Source organism: Salmo salar, chromosome 22 (genome assembly GCF_965601325.2).
Source record: "Salmo salar chromosome 22, fSalSal1, whole genome shotgun sequence".
NCBI lineage: Eukaryota > Metazoa > Chordata > Actinopteri > Salmoniformes > Salmonidae > Salmo > Salmo salar.
The window spans coordinates 22005478-22028908 of NC_138312.1; the positions used below are offsets into that span (position 1 = coordinate 22005478).

Here is a 23431-nt window from a genome sequence, read left to right on the forward strand (position 1 = left end):
CTGGAATTCCCATCCACGACCCATTTTCAATGCCCTGGCTGAAGGAAGGATGTTCTCACCCAGGATTTGACGGTACATGGCCCCGTCCATCGTCCCTTTGATGCGGTGAAGTTGTCCTGTCCCCTTAGCAGAAAAACACCCCCAAAGCATAATGTTTCCACCTCCATGTTTGATGGTGGAGATGGTGTTCTTGGGGTCATAGGCAGCATTCCTCCTCCTCCAAACACGGCGAGATGAGTTGATGCCAAAGTGCTCCATTTTGGTCTCATCTGACCACAACACATTCACCAGTTGTCCTCTGAATCATTCAGATGTTCATTGGCAAACTTCAGACGGGCATGTATATGTATTCTTGAGCAGGGGGACCTTGCGGGCGCTGCAGGATTTCAGTCCTTCACGGCGTAGTGTGTTACCAATTTTTTTCTTGGTGACTATGGTCCCAGCTGCCTTGAGATCATTGACAAGATCCTCCTGTGTAGTTCTGGGCTGATTCCTCACCGTTCTCATGCTCATTGCAACCCCACAAGGTGAGATCTTGCATGGAGCCCCAGGCCGAGCGATATTGACAGTTCTTTTGTGTTTCTTCCATTTGCGAATAATTGCACCAAATGTTGTCACCTTCTCACCAAGCTGCTTGGCGATGGTCTTGTAGCCCATTCCAGTCTTGTGTAGGTCTACAATCTTGTCCCTGACATCCTTGGAGAGCTCTTTGGTCTTGGCCATGGTGGAGAGTTTTGAATCTGATTGATTGCTTCGGTGGACAGGTTTCTTTTTTACAGGTAACAAGCTGCGGTTAGGAGCACTCCCTTTAAGAGTGTGCTCCTAATCTCAGTTCGTTACCTGTATAAAAGACACCTGGGAGCCAGAAATCTTTCTGATTGAGAGGGGGTCAAATACTTATTTCCCTCATTAAAATGCAAATCAATTTATAACATTTTTGACATGCGTTTTTCTGGATTTTTTAGTTGTTATTCTGTCTCTCACTGTTCAAATAAACCTACCATTAAAATTATAGACTGATCATTTCTTTGTAGGTGGGCAAACGTACAAAATCAGCAGGGGATGAAATACTTTTCCCCCCACTGTAACAGAACGAACTCTGAGGCTAGATGGGGGGCGATCAATTCACAAATGGTGTCCAGGGCACAGCTGGGAGCGGAGGGGGGTCGATAGCAGGCGGCAACAGTGAGAGACTTATTTCTGGAGAGAATAATTTTTTTTAATTAGAAGTTCGAACTGCTTGGTTATAGACCTGGAAAGTATGACAGAACTTTGCAGGCTAACTCCTCCCCCTTTGGCAGTTCTATCTTGACGAAAAATGTTTTAGTTGGGTATGGAAATCTCAGAATTTTTGGTGGCCTTCCTAAGCCAGGATTCGGACACGGCAAGGACATTAGGGTTGGCGGAGTGTGCAAAAGCAGTGAGTAAAACGAACTTAGGGAGGAGGCTTCTGATGTTGACATGCATGAAACCAAGGCTTTTTCGATCACAGAAGTCAACAAATGAGGGTGCCTGGGGTTATAATGGGTGAGGTCATCGCATGTGTGGGAGGTGGGACAAAGGAGGTAACAGAGGTATGATGAGTGGAACTAGGGGCTCCATTGTAAACTAAAACAATAACTAACCTAAGCAAACATTTCCAATGTTCTCAATACCTTTATATCTAAGACAAATGTCAAAGAGCATAACAACATACTGTTACTGTTGAAACCATTTTCAAAATTAGTTCATACTCCCTTATTTTACTGGCGACCTCTCGGAAGAGTTACCAGATCAGGGAGTTAGCACCCTAACCCATGGGGGAATCCCAACAATCCAGCAGACCCAATCTGGTGAAATTTGTAGTTTTCACAGTTTTCAGCTGTGCTAATAATTGCAAAAGGCTTTTCTAATGATCAATTAGCCTTTTAAAATTATAAACTTGGACTGGCTAACACAACGTGCCATTGGAACACAGGAGTGATGGTTGCTTATAATGGGCCTCTGTACACCTATGTAGATATTCCATAAAAAATCAGCTCTTTCCAGCTACAATAGTCATTTACAACATTAACAATGTCTACACTGTATTTCTCATCAATTTGATGTTATTTTAATGGACCAAAAATGTGCTTTTCTTTCAAAAACAAGGAAATTTTGGACATCTACACAAGGGTTTTTCTTTATTTTTACTGTTCTACATTGTAGAATAATAGTGAAGACATCAAAACTATTAAATAACACATATAGAATCATGTAGTAACCAAAAAAGTATTTCTCAAAATATATTTTATATTTGAGATTCTTCAAAGTAGCCACCCTTTGCCTTGGTGACAGCTTTGCACACTCTTGGCATTCTCTCAACCAGCTTCATGAGGCAGTCACCTGGAATGCATTTCAATTAACAGGTGTGCCTTGTTAAAAGTTAATTTGTGGAATTTCTATCCTTCTTGACGCGTTTGAGCCAATCATTTGTGTTGTGACAAGGTTGGGGTGTTATACAGAAGATACTCCTATTTGGTAAAAGCCAACAGCTCAAATCAGCAAAGAGAAATGACAGTCCATCATTATTTTAAGACATGAAGGTCAGTCAATTTCTAGAACTTTGAAAGTTTCTTAAAGTGCAGTCGCAAAAACCATCAAGTGCAATGATGAAATTGGCTCTTATGAGGACCAACACAGGAAAGAAAGACCCAGAGTTACCCCTGTTGCAGAAGATAAGTTCTTTTTTTAAATTTAACCTTCATTTAACTAGGCAAGTCAGTTAAGAACAAATTCTTATTTACAATGACGGCCTACCGGGGAACAGTGGGTTAACTGCCTTCTTCAGGGGCAGAACAACGGATTTTTACCTTGTCAGCTCTGGGATTCGATCCAGCAACCTATCGGTTACTGGCCCAACCACTAGACTACTAGGCTTCCTGCCGCCCCCTCAGAAATCGGCAATGAACTGGTTGTGCCACCTTTAACTGCAATGGCTCCAACCAAACACTTTCTGTAGTTGTTGATCAGTCTCTCACATTGCTGTGGAGGAATTTTGGCCCACTCTTCCATGCAGAACTGCTGTAATTAAGCAACATTTGTAGGTTTTCAAGCATGAACTGCTTATTTCAATTCCTGCAAAAACTCAATTGGGATTATGTCTGGACTTTGACTAGGCCATTCCAAAACTTCAGATTTGTTGCTTTTTAGCCATTTTCATGTAGACTTGATTGTGCGTTTTGGATCATTATCTTGCTGCATGACCCAGCTGTGCTTCAGCTTCAGCTCCAGCTCACAGACGGATGGCCTGACATTCTCCTGTAGAATTATCTGATATAGAGCAGAATTCATTGTTCCTTCTAATAAGGCAAGTCGTCCAGATCCTGAGGCAGCAAAGCATCCTCAAACTACCGCACTACCAGCACCATGCTTGACCGTTGGTATGAGGTTCTTACTGTGGAATGCAGTGTTTGGTTTTCGGCAGGCATAATGGACCCATGTCATCCAAAAAGTTATACTTTTGAATCATCTGTCCATAGAACATTCTTCCAAGAGTCTTGATGATCATACAGGTGCTTCCAGGTGCGTTTTGGCAAACTTGAGGCAACTTTTTGGATGACATGGGTCCCATTATGCCTTTTTGACAGGGGTGCAGGATTTTTTTTGCCTGATTGAGATATGTTTCTGCTTATAATTTCCAACATTTTGGTAGGCTATTTGTTAGTCAACTTGTCGATAATTAGATACATGTAGCTTCTCTTTCTCTTTTTTTATTTTTTTTATTTCACATTTGTTTAACCAGGTAGGCCAGTTGAGAACAAGTTCTCATTTTCAACTGCGACCTGGCCAAGATAAAGCAAAGCAGTGCGACAAAAACAAAAACAGAGTTACACACAAACAAACGTACAGTCAGTAACACAATAGAAAAAGCAATGTACAGTGTGTGTAAATGTAGGAGAGTAGGGAGGTAAGGCAATAAATAGACCATAGAGGCGAAATAATTACAATTTAACATTAACACTGGAGTGATAGATGTGCAGATGAGGATGTTCAAGTAGAGATACTGGGGTGCAAAAGAGCAAGAGGATAAATAACAATATGGGGATGAGGTAGTTGGGTGTGCTATTTACAGATTGGCTGTGTACAGGTACAGTAATCGGTAAACTGCTCTGACAGCTGATGCTTAAAGTTAGAGAGGGAGATATAAGACTCCAGCTTCAGTGATTTTTGCAATTTGTTCCAGTCATTGGCAGCAGAGAACTGGAAGGAAAGGCGGCCAAAGGAAGCGTTGGCTTTGGGGATGACCAGTGAGATATACTTGCTGGAGCGCGTGCTACGGGTGGGTGTTGCTATGGTGACCAGTGAGCTGAGATAAGGCGGGGCTTTACCGAGCAAAGACTTATAGATGACCTGGAGCCAGTGAGTTTGGCGACTAATATGTAGTGAGGGCCAGCCAATGAGAGCATACAGGTCACAGTGATGGGTAGTATATAGGGCTTTGGTGACGAAACAGCACTGTGATAGACTACATCCAGTTTGCTGAGTAGAGTGTTGGAGGCTATTTTGTAATTGACATCGGCGAAGTCGAGGATTGGTAGGATGGTCAGTTTTATGAGGGTATGTTTGGCAGCATGAGTGAAGGATGCTTTGTTGCGAAATAGGAAGCCGATTCTAGATTTAATTTTGGATTGGAGATGCTTAATGTGAGTCTGGAAGGAGAGGTTACAGTCTAACCAGACACCTAGGTATTGTAGTTGTCCACATATTCTAAGTCAGAACCGTCCAGAGTAGTGTTGCTAGTCGGGCGGATGGGTGCGGGCAACAATCAGTTGAAGAGCATGCATTTAGTTTTACTAGCGTTTAAGAGCAGTTGGAGGCCATGGAAGGAGAATTGTATGGCATTGAAGCTCGTTTGGAGATTTGTTAACACAGTGTCCAAAGAAGGGCTAGAAGTATACAGAATTGTGTCGTCTGCGTAGAGGTCATAGAATCCCCAGCAGCAAGAGCAACATCATTGATATACAGAGAAGAGAGTCGGCCCTAGATGACTAAATAAACCCTTTCTCGACAGAATACTGCAATAGATTGATAGAGTGAATGCATCAATCTAGTTGGCATTGGTAAAGTTATCATTGTCACCATTAGCTGAGCAAAGACATTTCGGGACTGGGGAGAAGCAACAAAAAAAAAACAGGAAAGATTTTTGGTGCAAAATGTCCAAATTACATGAGTTTGACCGGTTGTAAGGAAAAAGAAAGCTGTGAAAGTGACCCAACATGTTTCTGATGAGATATCGCAAGAAATGTTAATGCTGCAGGAGTTCTTATTTAGGCAATGTGAGTTATAGACCTAGAGTCAGTTTCCAGATTTAAGTTTCTGTTTAACCCATCTAAACTACAGTTCCCTTGACATGCCATCGGCCTATTTGAAGTCCCATCTTGTGACTGTGGAATTTGTATAGCGCCTCACAATCATCACACATAACATAACATAACGTAACACTGCTCTCATCCTCTTATAGCATATTTTCCAAACATTGCTTTTCTTTCTCCCTTCTCTTTATTTTCAACTCTCCTTTCACAGCTTTTGTCTTTGTAATGGCCGTCGTATTGAGTAGACCAAGGTGCAGCTGGAAAATGTATACTCATCGTCTTATTTATTATAAAAGAACGAAAAACCAAAAGAAACGCGTGTAAAAAAACGAACGAACGACACTAAACAGTCCACCCCCACTAAATATTTATTAATTGTTACCCTTCTCGAAGTCTCTGGGCTGATGCGCGTTGCTGGAGACCTCGGGCTGAAGGGCAACTCTGGCTGCGCCGATTCCGGACTGTAGAGCGACTCTCGCTGCATCGATTCCGGACTGTAGAGCGACTCTCGCTGTGTCGATTCCGGACTGTAGAGCGACTCTCGCTGCGTCGATTCGGGACTGTAGGGCGACTCTCGCTGCGCCTATTCCGGACTGTAGGGCGACTCTCGCTGCGCCGATTCCGGACTGTAGGGCGACTCTCGCTGCGTCGATTCCGGACGGTAGGGCGACTCTCGCTGCGTCGATTCCGGACTGTGGGCCGTCTCTCTCGGTTCCTGACTGTGAGCCGTCTCTCTTGGTTCCTGACTGTGGGCCGTCTCTCTCGGTTCCTGACTGTGGGCCGTCTCTCTCGGCTCCAGACTGTGGGCAGTCTCTCTACGGGGCACTGTCGCCGGAAACTCTGGACGGGGCACTGTCGTCGGACACTCTGGACGGGGCACTGTCGCCGGACACTCTGGATGGGGCACTGTTGCCGGAAGCTCTGGACGAGGCACTGTTGCCGGAAGCTCTGGACGAGGGCCACGCACCACAGGGCTAGTGCGAGGAGCAGGAGCAGGACGAGCTGGACTGGGCTGACGCACTGGAGGCCTGGTGCATGGGGCTGGCTTTGGACACGCCAGACTGGAGACACGCACCTCAGGGCTAGTGCGAGGAGCGGGAACTGGATACACTGGGCCATGGGTAAGCACTGGAGGTCTGGAGCGCACCTCCTGCACAACCCGTCCTGGCTGGATGGTAATAGCAGCCCTGCACGAGCGGAGTGCTGGCACAGGGCGAACTGGGCTGTGCAGAGGCCTGATGGTTGCCGTGCGTAGAGCAGGCGTAGGGTAGCCTGGTCCTAGGAGGCGCACCGGTGGCCAGATGCGCTGCGCAGGCATCCTCCTTCCAGGCTGGATGCCCACTCTAGCACGGCACTTGCGAGGGGCTGGGATCGCTCGCACCGGACTGTGTGTGCGCATGGGCGTGATCGTGCGCACTTCCGCATACTCCGGCGCTCTCCACTCCATATGCTCCCCATAATAAGCACAGGGAGTTAGCTTAGGGCTCACCCTTGGCCCAGCCAAACTACCCGTGTGCACCCTCCCAAAAAATTATTGGGGGTGCCTCTCGTGCTTCCCAATCGGCGCGTATAACGCCTCATTCCGGCGCCGCTCTGCCTTGGCTGCCTCTATCTCCTCCGGTGGGCGACGGTATTCACCAGCCTGGTGCCATGGTCCAGTCCCGTCCAGAATCTCCTCCCATGTCCACAATTCCCTGTAGTCCACATAATTCCTCTCCAGCTCCTTACCCCGCTGCTTGGTCCGTTTGTGGTGGGTAGTTCTGTAACGGCCGTCGTATGGAGTAGACCAAGGTGCAGCGGGAAAATGTATACTCATCTTCTTATTTATTATAAAAGAAGGAAAAACCAAAAGAAACACGTATAAAAAAACGAACGAACGACACTAAACAGTCCCGTCAGGTGCTACATACACTAAACAGGAAATAACTACCCACAATTCACATTACCAAAACACCCCTATACATAGGACCTTCAATCAGAGGCAACGAGGAACAGCTGCCTCCAATTGAAGGCCAAATCAATAAACTAAACATAGAAAGACTACATTTTACATTTACATTTTAGCAGATGCTGTTATCCAGAGCGACTTACAGTAGTGAATGCATACATTTAATACTTTTTTTTCTCCGTACTGGTCCCCCGTGGGATTTGAACCCACAACCCTGGCGTTGCAAACACCATGCTCTACCAACTGAGCCACACGGGACTAGACTAGAACATAGAACATAAACCAAAACCCCGGAACACTCTAAACAAACACCCCTCTACAAAACACATAGCCCAACAAACCCTGAAACACTCTAAACAAATACCCCCTGCCACGTCCTGACCAAACTAATATAACAAATAACCCCTTTACTGGTCAGGACGTGACAGTCTTACTGAATTGAACTTTGACAATGGCCTTTTTTCCTCTGTGGATTGATGTTAACTTTTTCTGCCCGTTCCCAAAAGCATTATTTGGCAATTGGCTGTGTAGTCTATTTGGTGCGTGTACAGTTAAGCCCCAAAGCTTAGGCTTATGCACTAATACCAGATAGCCTAAAATAATGAAAGAAAAATCTTTGGGTTAGGAGTCAACCCGCACATCATTAGTACGTGTGTATGTTTGTGGCTCCAGCTCTGTGCTGTACTATGTTGTGCTGCTCCGCTCGTGTGGTTGAGCTGAGATTTACATCAATACTAAGTTCCATAGGAATGCCCCAGGCCTGTGCTCATGGCTACTGAGGCTCAAACATGACTCAAACCATCACCAGGCCTCACATCTGAGCCACGAGCCAGGCTTAGACATACACTCATCCCTAGATATATCAGGCAGTGTCAGAGGAAAGCCCTAAACATTTTCAAAGACTCCAGCCACCCAAGTCATAGACTGTTCTCTCTGCTACCGCATGGCAAGCAGTACCAATGCACCAAGTCTGGAAGCAACAGGACCCTGAACAGCTTCTACTGTACCCCCAAGCCATAAGACTGCTAAATAAGAAGTCCAGGTAGCTATTTGGTTAACTATTTAACTATACTGAACAAAAATATAAAACGCAACATGCAACAAAGTCAAAGATTTTACTAAGTTACAGTTCATATAAGGAAATCAATAATTTGCAATAAATACATTAGGCCCTAATCTATGGATTTCACATGCCTGGGAATACAGATATGCATCTGTTGGTCACAGATACCTTGAAAGAAAGATAGGGCGTGGATCAGAAAACCAGTCAGTATCTGGTGTGACCACCATTTGCCTCATGCAGCACGACACATCTCCTTCGCATAGAGTTGCTCAGGCTGTTGATTGTGGCCTGTGGAATGTTGTCCCACTCCTCTTCAATGGCTGTGAAAACTTTCTGAATATTGGCAGGAACTGGAACACGATGTCGTACATATCGATCCAGAGCATCCCAAAAATGCTCAATGGGTGACATGTCTGGTGAGTATGCAGGCCATGGAAGAACTTGGACATTTTCAGCTTCCAGGAATTGTGAACAGATCCTTGCGACATGGGGCCGTGCATTATCATGCTGAAACATGAGGTGATGGCGGTGGATGAATGGCACGACAATGGGCCTCAGGATCTTGTCACGGTATCTCTGTGCATTAAAATTGCCATTGATAAAATGCAATGGTGTTCGTTGTCCGTAGCTTATGCCTGCCCATACCGTAACACCAACACCACCATGGGGCACTCTGTTAACAATGTTGACATCAGCAAACTGCTCACCCACAAAACACCAAACACGTGGTCTGGGGTTGTTAGGCCGGTTGGATGTACTGCCAAATTCTCTAAAATGATGTTGGAGGTGGCTTATGGTAGCGAACTTAACATCCATTTCTCTGGCAACAGCTCTGGTGGACATTCCTGCAGACAGCATGCCAACTGCACGCTCCCTCAAAACTTGAGACGTCTGTGGCATTGTGTTGTGTGACAAAACTGCACAATTTGTTATTGTCCCCAGCACAAGGTGCACTTGTGTAATGATCATGATGTTTAATCATCCACACCTGTCAGTTGGATGGATTATCTCTGCAAAGGAGAACTGCTCACTATCAGGGATGTAAACAAATGTGTGCACAACATTTTAGAGAAATAATATTTTTGTACATATGGGACATTTCTGGGATCTTTTATTTCAGCTCATTACATGTTGTGTTGATATTTTTGTTCAGTGTATCTTCATTGATCCTTTTTGCACTAACTTTTTTCACTCGTCACATACGCTGCTGTTAGTGTGCTCATCTCAGGCACATTATAATGAGGAATACATACTGTGATCCTGACATCAATTTATATCTGTCATTTTCTGAAAGCAACATACATTATGTAATGTCCTTTTATGATATTTTGAATGTAATCCAGACTTTATTGATGCAAGCTAGAAAGCAAGTGCGAGGGTCTGTGCCAATGATGTATATAAACCCTGTGTTGCTGATGCTATGTAATGACCAATGAAAGGCTTTGAAGCCAACCATTTTGGCACTCCATAGGAATAAATGGAATTCTACAGTATTTCAATTAAATGTTTCAAGGACAAAATTACCTGTATTTAAGTATTTTTTGTTGTTGATGTGAGGACAGTATATAGCCTCGCTACTGTTATTTTATTGTTGCTCCTTAATTATTTGTTATTTTTCTATATTTTTTTAATACATTTTTATTTACTTATTTCTTCAGTTTATTTTATTTTAGTAAATACTTTCTTAACACTTTTTTCTTCTTGAAACTGCATTGTTGTTTAAGGGCTTGTAAGTAAGCATGGCAAGCGGTACCAAACTAACACTAGGGCAATTGCTAACTAGAGTTAGCGCAATGACTGGACATCTATGGTATCTGCTAGCAGCAGATACTATAGACTTCCAGTCATTGTGCTAACGCTAGTTAGCATTGGCTCATGAAACTACCTCTAACTTCCTTCATAATGGACACAGAGACATGCAAATGGAATCCACGAGTTCATCTGACTCTGGGGAAGTAGATAAAGGGCCTCATGGCCAAAATCCCGAGGTATCCCTTTAAGGTGTCTGTAATAGAATAATCGTTCAAAAACAAATGTACACAATAATAAATGCATTTCCATAGCTTCCAAAATATTTTTTTACTATGGTGGGGAAGTGCCAAGATGGAGGCACGGTGGCTTCAAAACAGCACCCCGTCAGTCATCTAGTGTATGAATAAATAATTGGTCTACTCTCAGGCTACAATGAAACAGCAATTGCCACATTACACGTTTCTGTTGAACGCATTCAGTTGTGCAACTGACTAGGTATACCCTTTCCCTAGGTGCAGTGAAATGTGTTGTTTTACAGGGTTAGCCATGGTAATACAGTACCCCTGGAGCAAATTAGGGTTAAGTGCCTTGCTCAAGAGTACATCGACACCACTACGCCGCCTGCTAGGCTGCGACACACCTGGGATGTGTTCAGTTCGATTAAACGTTTGCTATGTTGCGTGGCGGTTGTACGGAATGACACGTTTCCCCAAACCGTTCTTGAAAGTTTGCTCCGTTTGGTGGGTGTGGCAGGGTCTGGCATGAAGCAATGAGTGATGTGAGTGACTGAATGCATAGATTCCGCATGTGTTTCTCTGCTTATAAATAAAAATTTGTTTTCAGTCTTGATACTTGAATTTTCCTTATACCCATCATGAGGTTGCTACAACCTAGAGTTTGAATGAAAGTTTACAATGTAGATGCACACAGGTTGAGAGAACAATATGAGGTGACGGACAGTGACACATGGACAGACAGTGACACATTCAATACCTCCTTGCACAGTCTTGCCTGCATCTAGCTTATCTACGGAGTAATCATTAGTTCAACAGTTGCAAACGAGAGTTTCTATTGGACAAATTCAGGTATTTTTATCCTTGTTTCATTTGCTTCCGTTTAAACGCTTTTCAACAAAATCGGTGGAATGAATACACCCCTGATTACGCGTAAACACGGTTCACTTTCATAGCAACCACGTTGTATTCCTTCTCACCTCTATGCAGTCTCCTCCTCTCTCCTTTTCCCTTCGTTTGTGGGCTTCAATGCACAAGCTAAACCATGTCATAACCACTACACACAGCCTACATCATTGTCCCCATATTAGCTGAAGTAACGTCCTAGTCAACATAGCTAATAGAACTAATGAGTTAGTAAACCTGCTACAATCATGCAGTAAAGTTAGTGTATAGTCAGTAAGCAGTTTAATCCTTGACTTGGATGAGTTCCAGTGTTGTATTGGATAGTCATTGCCAACTAGCTAACATAGCATCCCTCTGTTTGAGCCGGGTGTTTTAGTAGGCTAAACTAGCCAGCTGCATTTGCTAGCTAAGTAAGTGAAACTGAAATTGAAAAAATAAAAACTCTGTCTCTTGCTTCTCCTTTATTTTTGAATAAATTAATTTGTTGAAAACTGTTCAACTATTGTCTTTCTCTTTCTTTGAGTCAACTACTCACCACATTTTATGATCAGCAGTGCAAGCTAGCTGTAGCGTATGTGTTCAGTACTAAATTAATTCTCTGATCCTTTGATTGGGTGGACAACATGTCAGTTCATGCTGCAAGAGCTCTGATAGGTTGAGGGCATCCTCCGGAAGTTGTCATAATTACTGTGTAAGTCTATGGAAGGGGGTGAGAAACATGAGCCTCCTAGGTTTTGTATTGAAGTCAATGTATCAAGAGGAGGACGGAAGCTAGCTGTCCTCTGGCTACCCCATGTTGCTACCCTACAGAGTGCTGTTGAGGCTACTGTAGATCTTCATTGCAAAACAGTGTGTTTTAATGAATTATACCCTGGTCGGGCTCCAGCAAAAAATCCTATCGCCATTAGCATAACAAATGTTTTTAATTTTTTTTTTCAAATATAGGACTATGTTATATCGTTTTATAGATACACCTCTCCTGAATCGAACCACGTCGTCCGATTTCAAAAAGGCTTTACAGCAAAAGCAAAACATTAGATTACGTTAGAGGAATATATCGTAAAAGTAGCCACGTAGCCATTTTCCGACCAACCACATGCATCACAAATAACCAAAAAACAGCTAAATGCAGCACTAACCTTTGACAATCTTCATCAAATGACACTCCTAGGACATTATGTTACACAATACATGCATTCTTTTGTTCGATAAAGTTCATATTTATATATAAAAACAGCATTTTACATTGGCGCGTAACGTTGACTAACTACTTTCCCTCAAATGCGTCCGGTGAAACAGCGCTACAATTTACTAAATTACTATTCAAAAACATTTTTAAAATGTAATATTGTCATTCTAAGATTTATAGATTAGCATCTCTTGAAAGCACCTGCAATGCCAGATTTAAAAATAACTTTACTGGGTAATCACACTTTGCGATAAAAGGGGATGCGATACTCAGAAAAATAGGCTACCGTTACAGGTCAGCGCCATCTTGGAACAATCGCATATCAAATCTACTCTTGTATACTATTGTCAATAATCCCTTACCTTTGATTATCTTCATCAGAAAGCACTTCCAGGAATCCCAGGTCCACAACAAATGTATTTTCGTTCGAAAAAGTTAATCCTTTACGTCCCAATAGCTTGTTCTTGTTAGCGCGTTCTGAAGGCTGCACCAAAAGTTCCGTCGGCCGCGGGACTCCTCTTTCAATAAAATGCTTTTTTTAATTTTTTAGGTTCGTTCAAACATGTCAAACGTTGTATAACATAAATCTTTAGGGCCTTTTTCAACCAGAGCTCCAATAAGATTCAAGGGGGACGATTGCATTGTCTTTCAAAACGTTTCGAAAGGGGAGGGTAGCCAGGGGCGCCGGCGTCATAATGGTGATGGCACTCCTCATGTGACCACTTTCCACAGCGTCTCATTCAGTCAGTTTTCACAGTAGGAGACTCAAACCACTTTGTAAAGACTGGGGACATCTAGTGGAAGCAATAGGAAGTGCTCAATGAACCATTGCTCACGGTGTGATTTATAGGCAAAGTGATGAAGTTGAGTCCGCAATTCAGAATTCCACATCCTGTTACGATCGGTCTCGGGGTTTTGACTGCCATATGAGTTCTGTTATACTCACAGACACCATTCAAACAGTTTTAGAAACTTTAGGGTGTTTTCTATCCACAAGTATTAATTATATGCATATCCTAGCTTCTGAGTTTGAGTACGAGGCCGTTTAAAATGGGCACAAATCTTTTTCAAAAATCGCTGTAGCGCCCCCTATCCTAGGCGACCGTCAAGAGGTTATTTGGTGATGTGAATATATTTAGTATAGTTTTATCTAAAAAGGATCACTTTTTAAAATGTTTTTCACGAATGTTGTTTTTATGAAATTCACTGAGGAGGATGGTTCTCCCCTTCCGGTTCCGAGGAGCCTCCACTGGTGTGGTTCGATGTGGCAGTTAGATGTTTGTCGCCCATGAGACACCATAGGAACAAAGCCAGTAAATGTTTGGGATGGTTTGTCCTCGGGGTTTCGCCTGCCATATCAGTTAATTATATGCATATCCTAGCTTCTGGGCCTGAGTAACAGGCAGTTTACTTTAGGCATGCTTTTCATCCGGACTTGAAAATACTGCCCCCTACCCAAGAGAGGTTAACCAGGAGGGCTAGTTGAGAACAAGTTCTCATTTACGACTGTGACCTGGCCAAGATAAAGCAAAGCAGTGCGACACAAACAACAACACAGAGTTACACATGTGAATAAACAAACATACAGTCAATAATACAATAGAACAAGTCTATATACAGTGTGTGCAAATGAGGTAGGATAAGGGAGGTAAGGCAATAAATAGGCCATAGTGGCAAAATAATTACAATATTGCAATTAAAAACTGAAGTGATAGATGTGCAGAAGATGAATGTGCAAGTTGAGATACTGGGGTACAAAGGAGCAAAATAAATAAATAACAGTATGGGGATGAAGTAGTTGGATGGGCTATTTACAGATGGGCTATGTACAGGTGCAGTGATCTGTGAGCTGCTCTGACAGCTGGTGCTTAAAGCTAGTGAGGGAGATATGAGTGTCCGGCTTCAGTGATTTTTGCAATTCATTCCAGTCATTGGCAGCAGAGAACTGGAAGGAAAGGCGGCCAAAGGAGGAATTGGCTTTGGGGGTGACCAGTGAAAAAAACCTGCTGGAGCGTGTGCTACGGGTGGGTGCTGCTATGGTGACCAGTGAGCTGAGATAAGGCGGGGCTTTACCTAGCAAAGACTTATAGATGACCTGGAACCAGTGGGTTTGGCGACGAATATGAAGCGAGGGCCAGCCAACGAAAGCATACAGGTCGCAGTGGTGGGTAGTGTATGGGACTTTGGTGACAAAACGGATGGCACTGTGATAGACTGCATCCAATTTGCTGAGTAGAGTGTTGGAGGCTATTTTGTAATTGACATCGCCGAAGTCAAAGATCGGTAGGATAGTCAGTTTTACGAGGGTATGTTTGGCAGCATGAGTGAAGGATGCTTTGTTGTGAAATAGGGAGCCGATTCTAGATTTAATTTTGGATTGGAGATGCTTAATGTGAGTCTGAAAGGAGAGTTTACAGTCTAAACAGACACCTAGGTATTTATAGTTGTCCACATATTCTAAGTCAGAACCGTCCAGAGTAGTGATGCTGGACGGGCGGGCAGGTGCGGGCAGCGATCGGTTGAAGAGCATGCATTTAGTTTTACTTGCATTTAAGAGCAGTTGGAGGCCACGGAAGGAGAGTTGTATGGCATTTAATCTTGTCTGGAGGTTAGTTAACACAGTGTCCAAAGAAGTGCCAGAAGTATACAGAATTGTGTCGTCTGCGTAGAGGTGGATCAGAGAATCACCAGCAGCAAGAGCAACATCATTGATATATACAGAGAAGAGAGTCGGCCCGAGAATTTAACCCTGTGGCACCCCCATAGAGACTGCCAGAGGTTTGGACAACAGGTCCTCCGATTTGACACGCTGAACTCTGTCTGAGAAGTAGTTGTTGAACCAGGCGAGGCTGTCATTTGAGAAACCAAGGCTGTTGAATCTGCCAATAAAAATGTGGTGATTGACAGAGTCGAAAGCCTTGGCCAGGTCGGTGAATACAGCTGCACAGTATTGTCTCTTATCGATGGCGGTTATGATATCATTTAGGACCTTGAGCGTGGCTGAGGTGCACCCATGACCAGCTCTGAAACCAGATTACATAGCCGAGAAGGTACGGTGGGATTCGAAATGTCCGGTGATCTGTTTGTTAACTTGGCTTTTGAAGACTTTAGAAAGGCAGGGTAGGATAGATGTAGGTCTGTAGCAGTTTGGGTCTAGAGTGTCTCCCCCTTTGAAGAGGGGGATGACCGCGGCAGCTTTCCAATCTTTGGGGATCTTAGACGATACGAAAGAGTACAGGCTAGTGATAGGGGTTGCAAGAATTACGGCTGATAATTTTAGAATATAGAGGGTCCAGATTGTCTAGCCCAGCTGATTTGTAGGGGTCCAGATTTTGACACTCTTTCAGAACATCAGCTATCTGGATTTGGGTGAAGGAGAAAGAAATGCTTATTGAAATTGTCAATTATCGTGGATTTATCGGTGGTGACAGTGTTTTCTAGCCTCAGTGAAGTGGGCAGCTGGGAGGAGGTGCTCTTATTCTCCATGGACTTTACAGTGTCCCAGAACTTTTTGGAGTTTGTGCTACAGGATACAAAAAGCTAGCCTTTGCTTTCCTAACTGCCTGTGTATATTGGTTCCTAACTTCCCTGAAAAGTTGCATATCGCGGGGGCTATTCGATGCTAATGCAGTACGCCACAGGATGTTTTTGTGCTCGTCAAGGGCAGTCAGGTCTGGAGTGAACCAAGGTTTTATCTGTTTCTGGTTCAATTTTTTTTAAATTGGCATGCTTATTTAAGGTGATGGTGAGGAAAGCACTTTTGAAGAATAACCAGGCATAACCAGAGAGATTTACATGGTTAACAAACATTACGCCAGGGTAAGCCTACACGAAACACATACCTTATTAAGTGTTTTTAAAATCACCTATAGGAAAAATTATTGGAACCCTTTCTCTGTTCGACCTCTAGGTTTTATGGGTATTACGACTCATACTGTGGTACTCTATTGCCTTCAGTTGCGCTTTAAAGGGCAACGGCTACGCTGAAGCGTTCCTCAACCCACAACTAAACTCCTCCCAGTTTTTGAAAAGGTAATTCAAAACCGCATTCTTTCCATTTAATTGAACATTACACGCTGTTTTATTTGTACTGAACGTGTTAGTTAGTTACTGCCGAATTGGGAATCATCAGGGGCCGGTTTTTCTAAACATTTTTGAGGGGGGGGGGGGGGGGGGATCAGAATGATTCTCTAATTATAAAATTTTTGTTATCCAGGATCAGATTGATCTGGCTGTTTTTTGAGGTTTTTTCAAAAAATAATCAGATAAGATCATTCTGATCCAGATACCTCAATATCAAGATCACAGAATCCAGATTTTCAGTGGTTTGGATAAGTATCTATATTGCCATCTACTGTACTTGGTGAGTTATGTTAGCATTTTGTTTAGCCAAAATGACAGCCAAAATGTTCACATTTGTATCTGGATCAGAATGATTTGGATTCTGTAATCCTCTTTGTTGCTAATCAGGATCAAATCAATCTGGCTGTTTTTGAGATGGTTTTTGAGAAAATAATCAGATAGGATCATTCTTATCCAGATACCACAATATCAAGATCACAGAATCTGGATTTTTTTGCTTTGAACAGGCCTACACCTTGCCATCTACTAGACAGATTGTCGTACTACTTCTACATGCTCATTGGCAAACAGAAATAAAGTAAACTACTTGAATAAAGGTAACTTGATAAAAAATAATATAGCTTGCATATCACTTAGAATTGTAATGAACACGATGGGAGACAGAGAGCTGGTTTCAAGCGCAGGGCACAGCAGGTGTTTATTATTAAAGGACCACAGGAGGAGGCAGGTAGCTGGGTCCAGGAGCAGGCAGAAGGTCATACACAGGGGGTCCAAAAAGGCAATAGTACAGGCAGGGCCAAAGGCTAGTAACGTCATTCGGGAGATCAGGCAATAGGTTGATAACAGGAAATCCGATAGGCTAAAGTACAGGCAGGGAATAGGCAAAAGGCATCGTTAGTGAGACAGGCAAAAACTATCATACACGGGAGGATTAAATTACAGGAAAAACAGAGCTCCGAATAGAAGTGTGTCACAAAACAAACAATACCTCACAATGACGGGGTGCAACGAACTAAACTAAATAGTGTGTGATATTGACATACAGGTGACTGAACAGGTGATCAGAATTCAGGCGATTGGGATCTGGAGAGTGAGCTGCGTTCAGGGGATCTATGTGTTTGAGAGTGTGAGCTGGAAAGTGGGCTGGAAAGTGAGCTGCGTTCAGGGGATCTACGTGTTTGAGAGTGTGAGTTGGAAGCAGATGTTACAAGAATTAAGTAGATGCATTTGTTTGACACTTCTCAATATAACAACTTACCACGTACCTACTGCAGTCAATTTAACATATTTAACCTTTGATTTTCAGATCTAACAACGTTTTTTTTACTTTCTCACCTTAGTTACATTGAAGTGTTGTGGTTGTAATGCATTTCACCTTTCTAAATCCACTCTGAATCCACCGTTCCAGTGTGATCAAGAACAAGCTCAATACAATCCTGATTAAAGGTCAGATTGGATGACTAAATCCTTATCCCTATTCGGAGGATCAGAATCTGTTTTCAGTTTTGAAAAACCCAGTGCTATCATTTAATCCTATCTGATTGCCGAAATCCAATAAGACAACTTTTGAAAAACTGGGCCGGGGGCAAATACTGTATACAGGAAATATGTAGAAGAAGTACAAAATGGACAGATATCATTGAGAAGAGACCTTTGTTTCCCTATTCGCCGGTATCTATTTAACCAGTTGCTTGCACCTGACCTGTTGCGCCTCCTACGAACAACAGCTGTGTCTTCTCCTAATGGATTTGTACAGCACTGATGAAGGCATTTGTTAATCACTTTTTATCACTTTGCACTAACATCTTTTCTTATTCTTTCGAGCATGGATGAAATGATGTTGGCTTCCTTGGTTTTTCCTTTTCATGGTTTGAGTGAAAGTACCTACATATTTCTGCAAGCTCTTAGACTGCCATCTACAGGTGGTATGTAAAAACAGAATTACCAGGATTTGGACACCTACTTTGCTTAAAACACATATTTACAGACATTTAATTGTATGTAAATGTATGCTGTTAAATACTACACAATTAAAACCATCTGGAGAATATTCAGTTTGTTCTGTTTAAATCCATGCAATATTACGCTCCTGTAATTCATTATATTAAATTAGCTTTTCCCTCTCAATTGGTGTCAATATTGCAGAGTCGGCACTCTGCCAGTGCAATCTGCTCTGACAAGACAAACAGAGGAAAAACCCCAGGGAAATAGATTGCAGTCTTCTCTCCATGACTCATACATAGGCTAATACCACCAGAGTTGTTGTTGTTGACTTGGAACGTGTGCATGTGTGACAGGCCGTTCTGTGGTGAGTCAACTGGTGAGCCCTTACACACTACTCCTCACACTACTCTAGTGGCAGAGCCCAATGTATTACACATGACTCACAGGGCTTATGATTCAGAGGCATTGTAACACTGTGTCACAAAGTGTTCCCTGCCAAGGCTCCAGTACAGTGGCTACTGGGCTGGAGGGATGTGGGTCATGTTGATGGAAAGCAGCAATTCAACAGATGCTGGACTTCAAGCCTGATAGGTTGTTGTTAATGGGTCATATGTGGAGCTGCTTGCAGGGCATTGGTGGGGTCTGTCATGGATACTGTGTTTCATTTAGAGCAGGTCGTTTTATACCATGCAAAATGATTGAAATACGTACAGTTTAAGTGCGGAGAGAGGGCGATGGAGAGGGTGAAAGAGTGAGATGGACAGACTAGTCTTCATTCTGCCGTATCAGTGCTCCCCCACCGCAGGCAGAGAGAACTGTAGTGAACATGCTTAGTATTTTGAACGTGAAGCCAGTCCTGGCTATATTAACTCATGAGTGGCCACAATCAGCCAAGACCTCTCTCTATTTCATGCTTATGTCGCACTGCCCACTGGCTCACATGCTTCTAGAATTTAACAAAGAGAATAGTGAGAATTGTGAGTCTTCCCATAGGACGAGCTTGAAAGTTGGATCTGATTTGGCTTGGTCTGTGTACTCCTCTGTGGCTGTTTCTGGCAGGCCTGGGTTTGGTATTCTTTATAAGCTGCATTTCACAGTGTGTGCATGGAGCTGTCAGAGCTACAGAGAACATCCCAACTAACCTTCTAACAACCCGTCAGGAGACAGCCATCTTCTAACCATAGTCAAGTTTGTTACCACAGGTGTGTGTGTGTGTGTGTGTGTGTGTGTGTGTGTGTGTGTGTGTGTGTGTGTGTGTGTGTGTGTGTGTGTGTGTGTGTGTGTGTGTGTGTGTGTGTGTGTGTGTGTGTGTGTGTGGTAAAATGGAATGGATTATGATTATCTGGACACTAACTCTAAATGCTTGTGAACCATCCAGAGTCTTAGGCTGCCTATCCAGGGTCATATAAGTATATACAGTGTATATATATGGGATCCAATTTTGTGCTCCACGTCTCTAGCATATATGCTCTCTACCAACAACAACCCTGTGGCACAATGCACTTGAGTCCTATTATCAACTGTTTTCACGGCATTCTATAGTAGCACCTCCTCTTAAACACCCTCAATCTCCTGCTTCAGTTGAGTGAGCCAGAAATGTCACTTACTGTATACAGTATAGCACTTACATACTTATATTATTGTATAGTAGTTAAACCTTACAAATTAATACTTACTCTGTGGATCCGTCACATCTGGGAAATGCTTCATGGATGGTAGCCGCTGTGTGTTGTGAGAGCAAAATTGCAAGATTATGTTATAATACTGTAATTGCAACAAATGGTTGTTTTATGCAACAGAATAAGGGTTGTTAGAACACTCATCTGTGTGTGTTCTACTGAGGATGGGCCTCTGGGAGATTTAACACTGACAGATGATTTACGATGTCTTTGGGTGATAAACCTAGAGACCGCATTCCATAGCATGAGTTAATGTTTCTGTTCTATAAGGTACCAGGGAGAGATGACTCCGGGACCAGACTCTGGTCTCTACACAATGAGAACAGTTTTTACAGCAGATACTGTTTGCTGTGAATTATAAGTACCTTTCATACAAATCTTAACCTTGTGACCCATTCCATACATCTGTTGTTTGTCATGAAGACTGAAGGGGGTGTATCTTTGCTATAAAAGGCCATGGTATATTTTGTCATTGGGCTCTCAACGAATCAACTAGGGGGGTTCGTTGACGAGCTCCATTACTGCAGTAATTAAATAATAAAGTTTGATTGTTTTGAAGAAATGTAAAAGTCTCTCCTTTTGATTGCAATAATTCCACAACAGTGTACAATACTTAAGTGCAAAACTTATAATATTTTCACAGATAAGAGACCACATAGAAATGTGATGCAGAACATCAGTGAGAAGTGACACACACAGGGGAAACACCTAACAGCTCAGAGATAGTCCACAGTAGGTTGTGGTGCATCCCAAAAGCATGCTGAATGATATTGGAATGATGAAATTGCGGTTGTGGTGTCAAGATGTCATGGTTTCTCCTATGCTATCTCTCCATCAAAGAGTGAGTGTATTCTGAATACACTGGGTTTGTCATACACGCACGCACACGCACGCACATGCACGCGCACGCACACACACACACACACACACACACACCCCAATATTACACTCACAAAAGTTCCAAAAGAATAAAGACATTACAAATGTAATATTATGTATATATACAGTGTTGTAATGATGTGCAAATAGTTAAAGTACAAAAGGGAAAATAAATACATGTAAATATAGGTTGTATTTACAATGGTGTTTGTTCTTAATTGGTTGCCATTTTCTTGTAGCAACAGGTCACACACCTTGCTGCTGTGATTGCTCACTGTGGTATTTCACCCAATAGATATGGAAGTTTATCAAAATTGGATTTGTTTTCAAATTATTTTGGGTTCTGTGTAATCTAAGGGAAATATGTGTCTCTAAATGGTCATACATTTGGCAGGAGGTTAGGAAGTGCAGCTCAGCTTCCACCTCATTCTGGGGGCAGTGTGCACATAAGACCCTCACAAACTTCTACAGATGCACAATTGAGAGCATCCTGACGGGCTGTATCACCGCCTGGTACAGCAACTGCACCATCCGCAACTACAGGAATCTCCAGAGGGTGATGCAGTCAGCCCAACGCATCAACGGGGGCATACTGCCTGCCCTCCAGGATATCTACTGCACCCAGTGTCACAAGACGGCCAAGAAGTTCAGCAAGGACCTCCGCCACCCAAGCCACGACCTGTTCACCCCACTAGAAGGCGGAGCCAGTACAGGTGCATCAAAGCTGGGACCGAGAGACTGAAAAACAGTTTTTATCTCCAGGCCATCAGACTGTTAAATAGTCACCTACAGCTGGCCACCGCCCAGTACCCTGCCCCGAACTTTAGTCACTGTTTCTAGCCGGCTACCACCTGTTTACTCGACCCTGCACCTTAGAGATGTACTGTAGATAGTAATTGAACACAGGTCACTTTAATAATGTTTCCATACTGTTTTACCCAGTTTATATGTACTTTCTAGTCAAGGCTCATCCTCTATAACTACTGCTGTACACCTTTTCTATTCATATTTAGTCTATACACACCATCATAAGAATTTTGCTACACCCACAATAACAAATGCAAAATATGTGTACGCAACCAATAATATTTGTGACCGACCGCCTTGATTTGGTCTTATGGTGCAAAATTTGAAATAGTGTTTTTTACATTGGATAAAAGCAGAGACACAGAGCTACAAAATGCCATATCATACACTACATTTGAGGAACAATGGGAAAGTAATTCTGCTTTGAAAGTTGATAAACTTGTTACCTCATTTTTGAGAAAATGCCCTTTGAATGTTCGCTAGCTAGCTAGCTAAACAATGGACCATAATCCAAACTCATGATGTTACAACCCTGCATGAATCAACAGGTAGCTAACCAACCAGGTTCAATGTTAGCTAGCGAACATTAGACTATAACTAGCAATGCAAATGGCTCTGAGATAAGAATAATAGGATCATACACGTAACGTTAACTAGTGAACCAGCCAGCTAACGTTAGCTAGCTAACAGTACACTTTAACTTGAAATGAAACCACTTTCTGTAGCTAGACTATCTTACCCTTATACATCATGGATGGATGCTTCTCCTGTCATGGATGCCATGGTTGCCCTTAGTTTGAAGATGTAATCCAGAGACAGGTGTTTTCTCCATCTCCTTAGCTATCACACATGAATTCCACTGATTTAAAAACTCAGTCCTCCAGAAAGTGGAGAGCAACACTTGTAGTTTTACTACGCAATACATCATTTTTTTAAAGCCGCGTTAGACAGGATTACCTACACATACTGACCAGCTCAAATAGACAGAAGCGTACTATATGGCAGACCAATCCAAACTCATCTTTCGGCATGTCCAGCCCACTCATTATCTCAGCCAATCATGGCTAAGAGGAAGGTTGCTCACTTTTTCTGTGGCTAAACCAACTAGGTTTGTAATTTAGCAATTTTATTAGTATTTACAGATGGCATATAAGTTTGTTATTAAGGCACATGAAAGTTCACATGTTCGAGAACACATTTCATGGCAAAAAACGCATTTAGATGTTTTAAAAAGTTTACGTTCAAACGGCTCTCCTGTGAACTAGTGACCTTCGACATGCGCCTAGTTTCCTGAAATGGATCACATTTGATGTGAAACAATCTCATGTCACTCTTTAAGCCGTCTCACCCTATGGTCTTCTGTGTGTTTCAGCTGGGGGACCCAGGGGGACTTCACCACCACACACCCCCTGCCTGCTGTCAAGGTGAAGTTGTTCACTGAGAGCACAGGAGTTCTGGCCCTGGAGGACAAAGAGCTTGGCAGGGTAAGGGCCTACAGAACTGGAGCCAGACTTAGGCACAGTTAGCAACGAACTTGCTTTTCAGATTTCAAAATGGTTGCCATTGATGTGAATAGGGAGTATACATTGTTACGATCTAATACATACATTATACA

General features: G+C 42.9%; 1 protein-coding gene across 6 annotated transcripts in view; it reads left to right on the forward strand.

Moving 5' to 3' along the window:
- Nucleotides 1-23431, forward strand: part of LOC106582941 (calcium-dependent secretion activator 1) — a 184478-nt gene that overhangs the window by 83399 nt on the left and 77648 nt on the right. For all 6 annotated transcript variants that reach the window (XM_082967427.1, XM_045705168.2, XM_082967426.1 and 3 more), the window contains exon 7: nt 23189-23300. In XM_082967427.1, coding sequence (XP_082823553.1) covers nt 23189-23300 — 112 coding nt within the window. The remainder of the gene's footprint in view (nt 1-23188; nt 23301-23431) is intronic.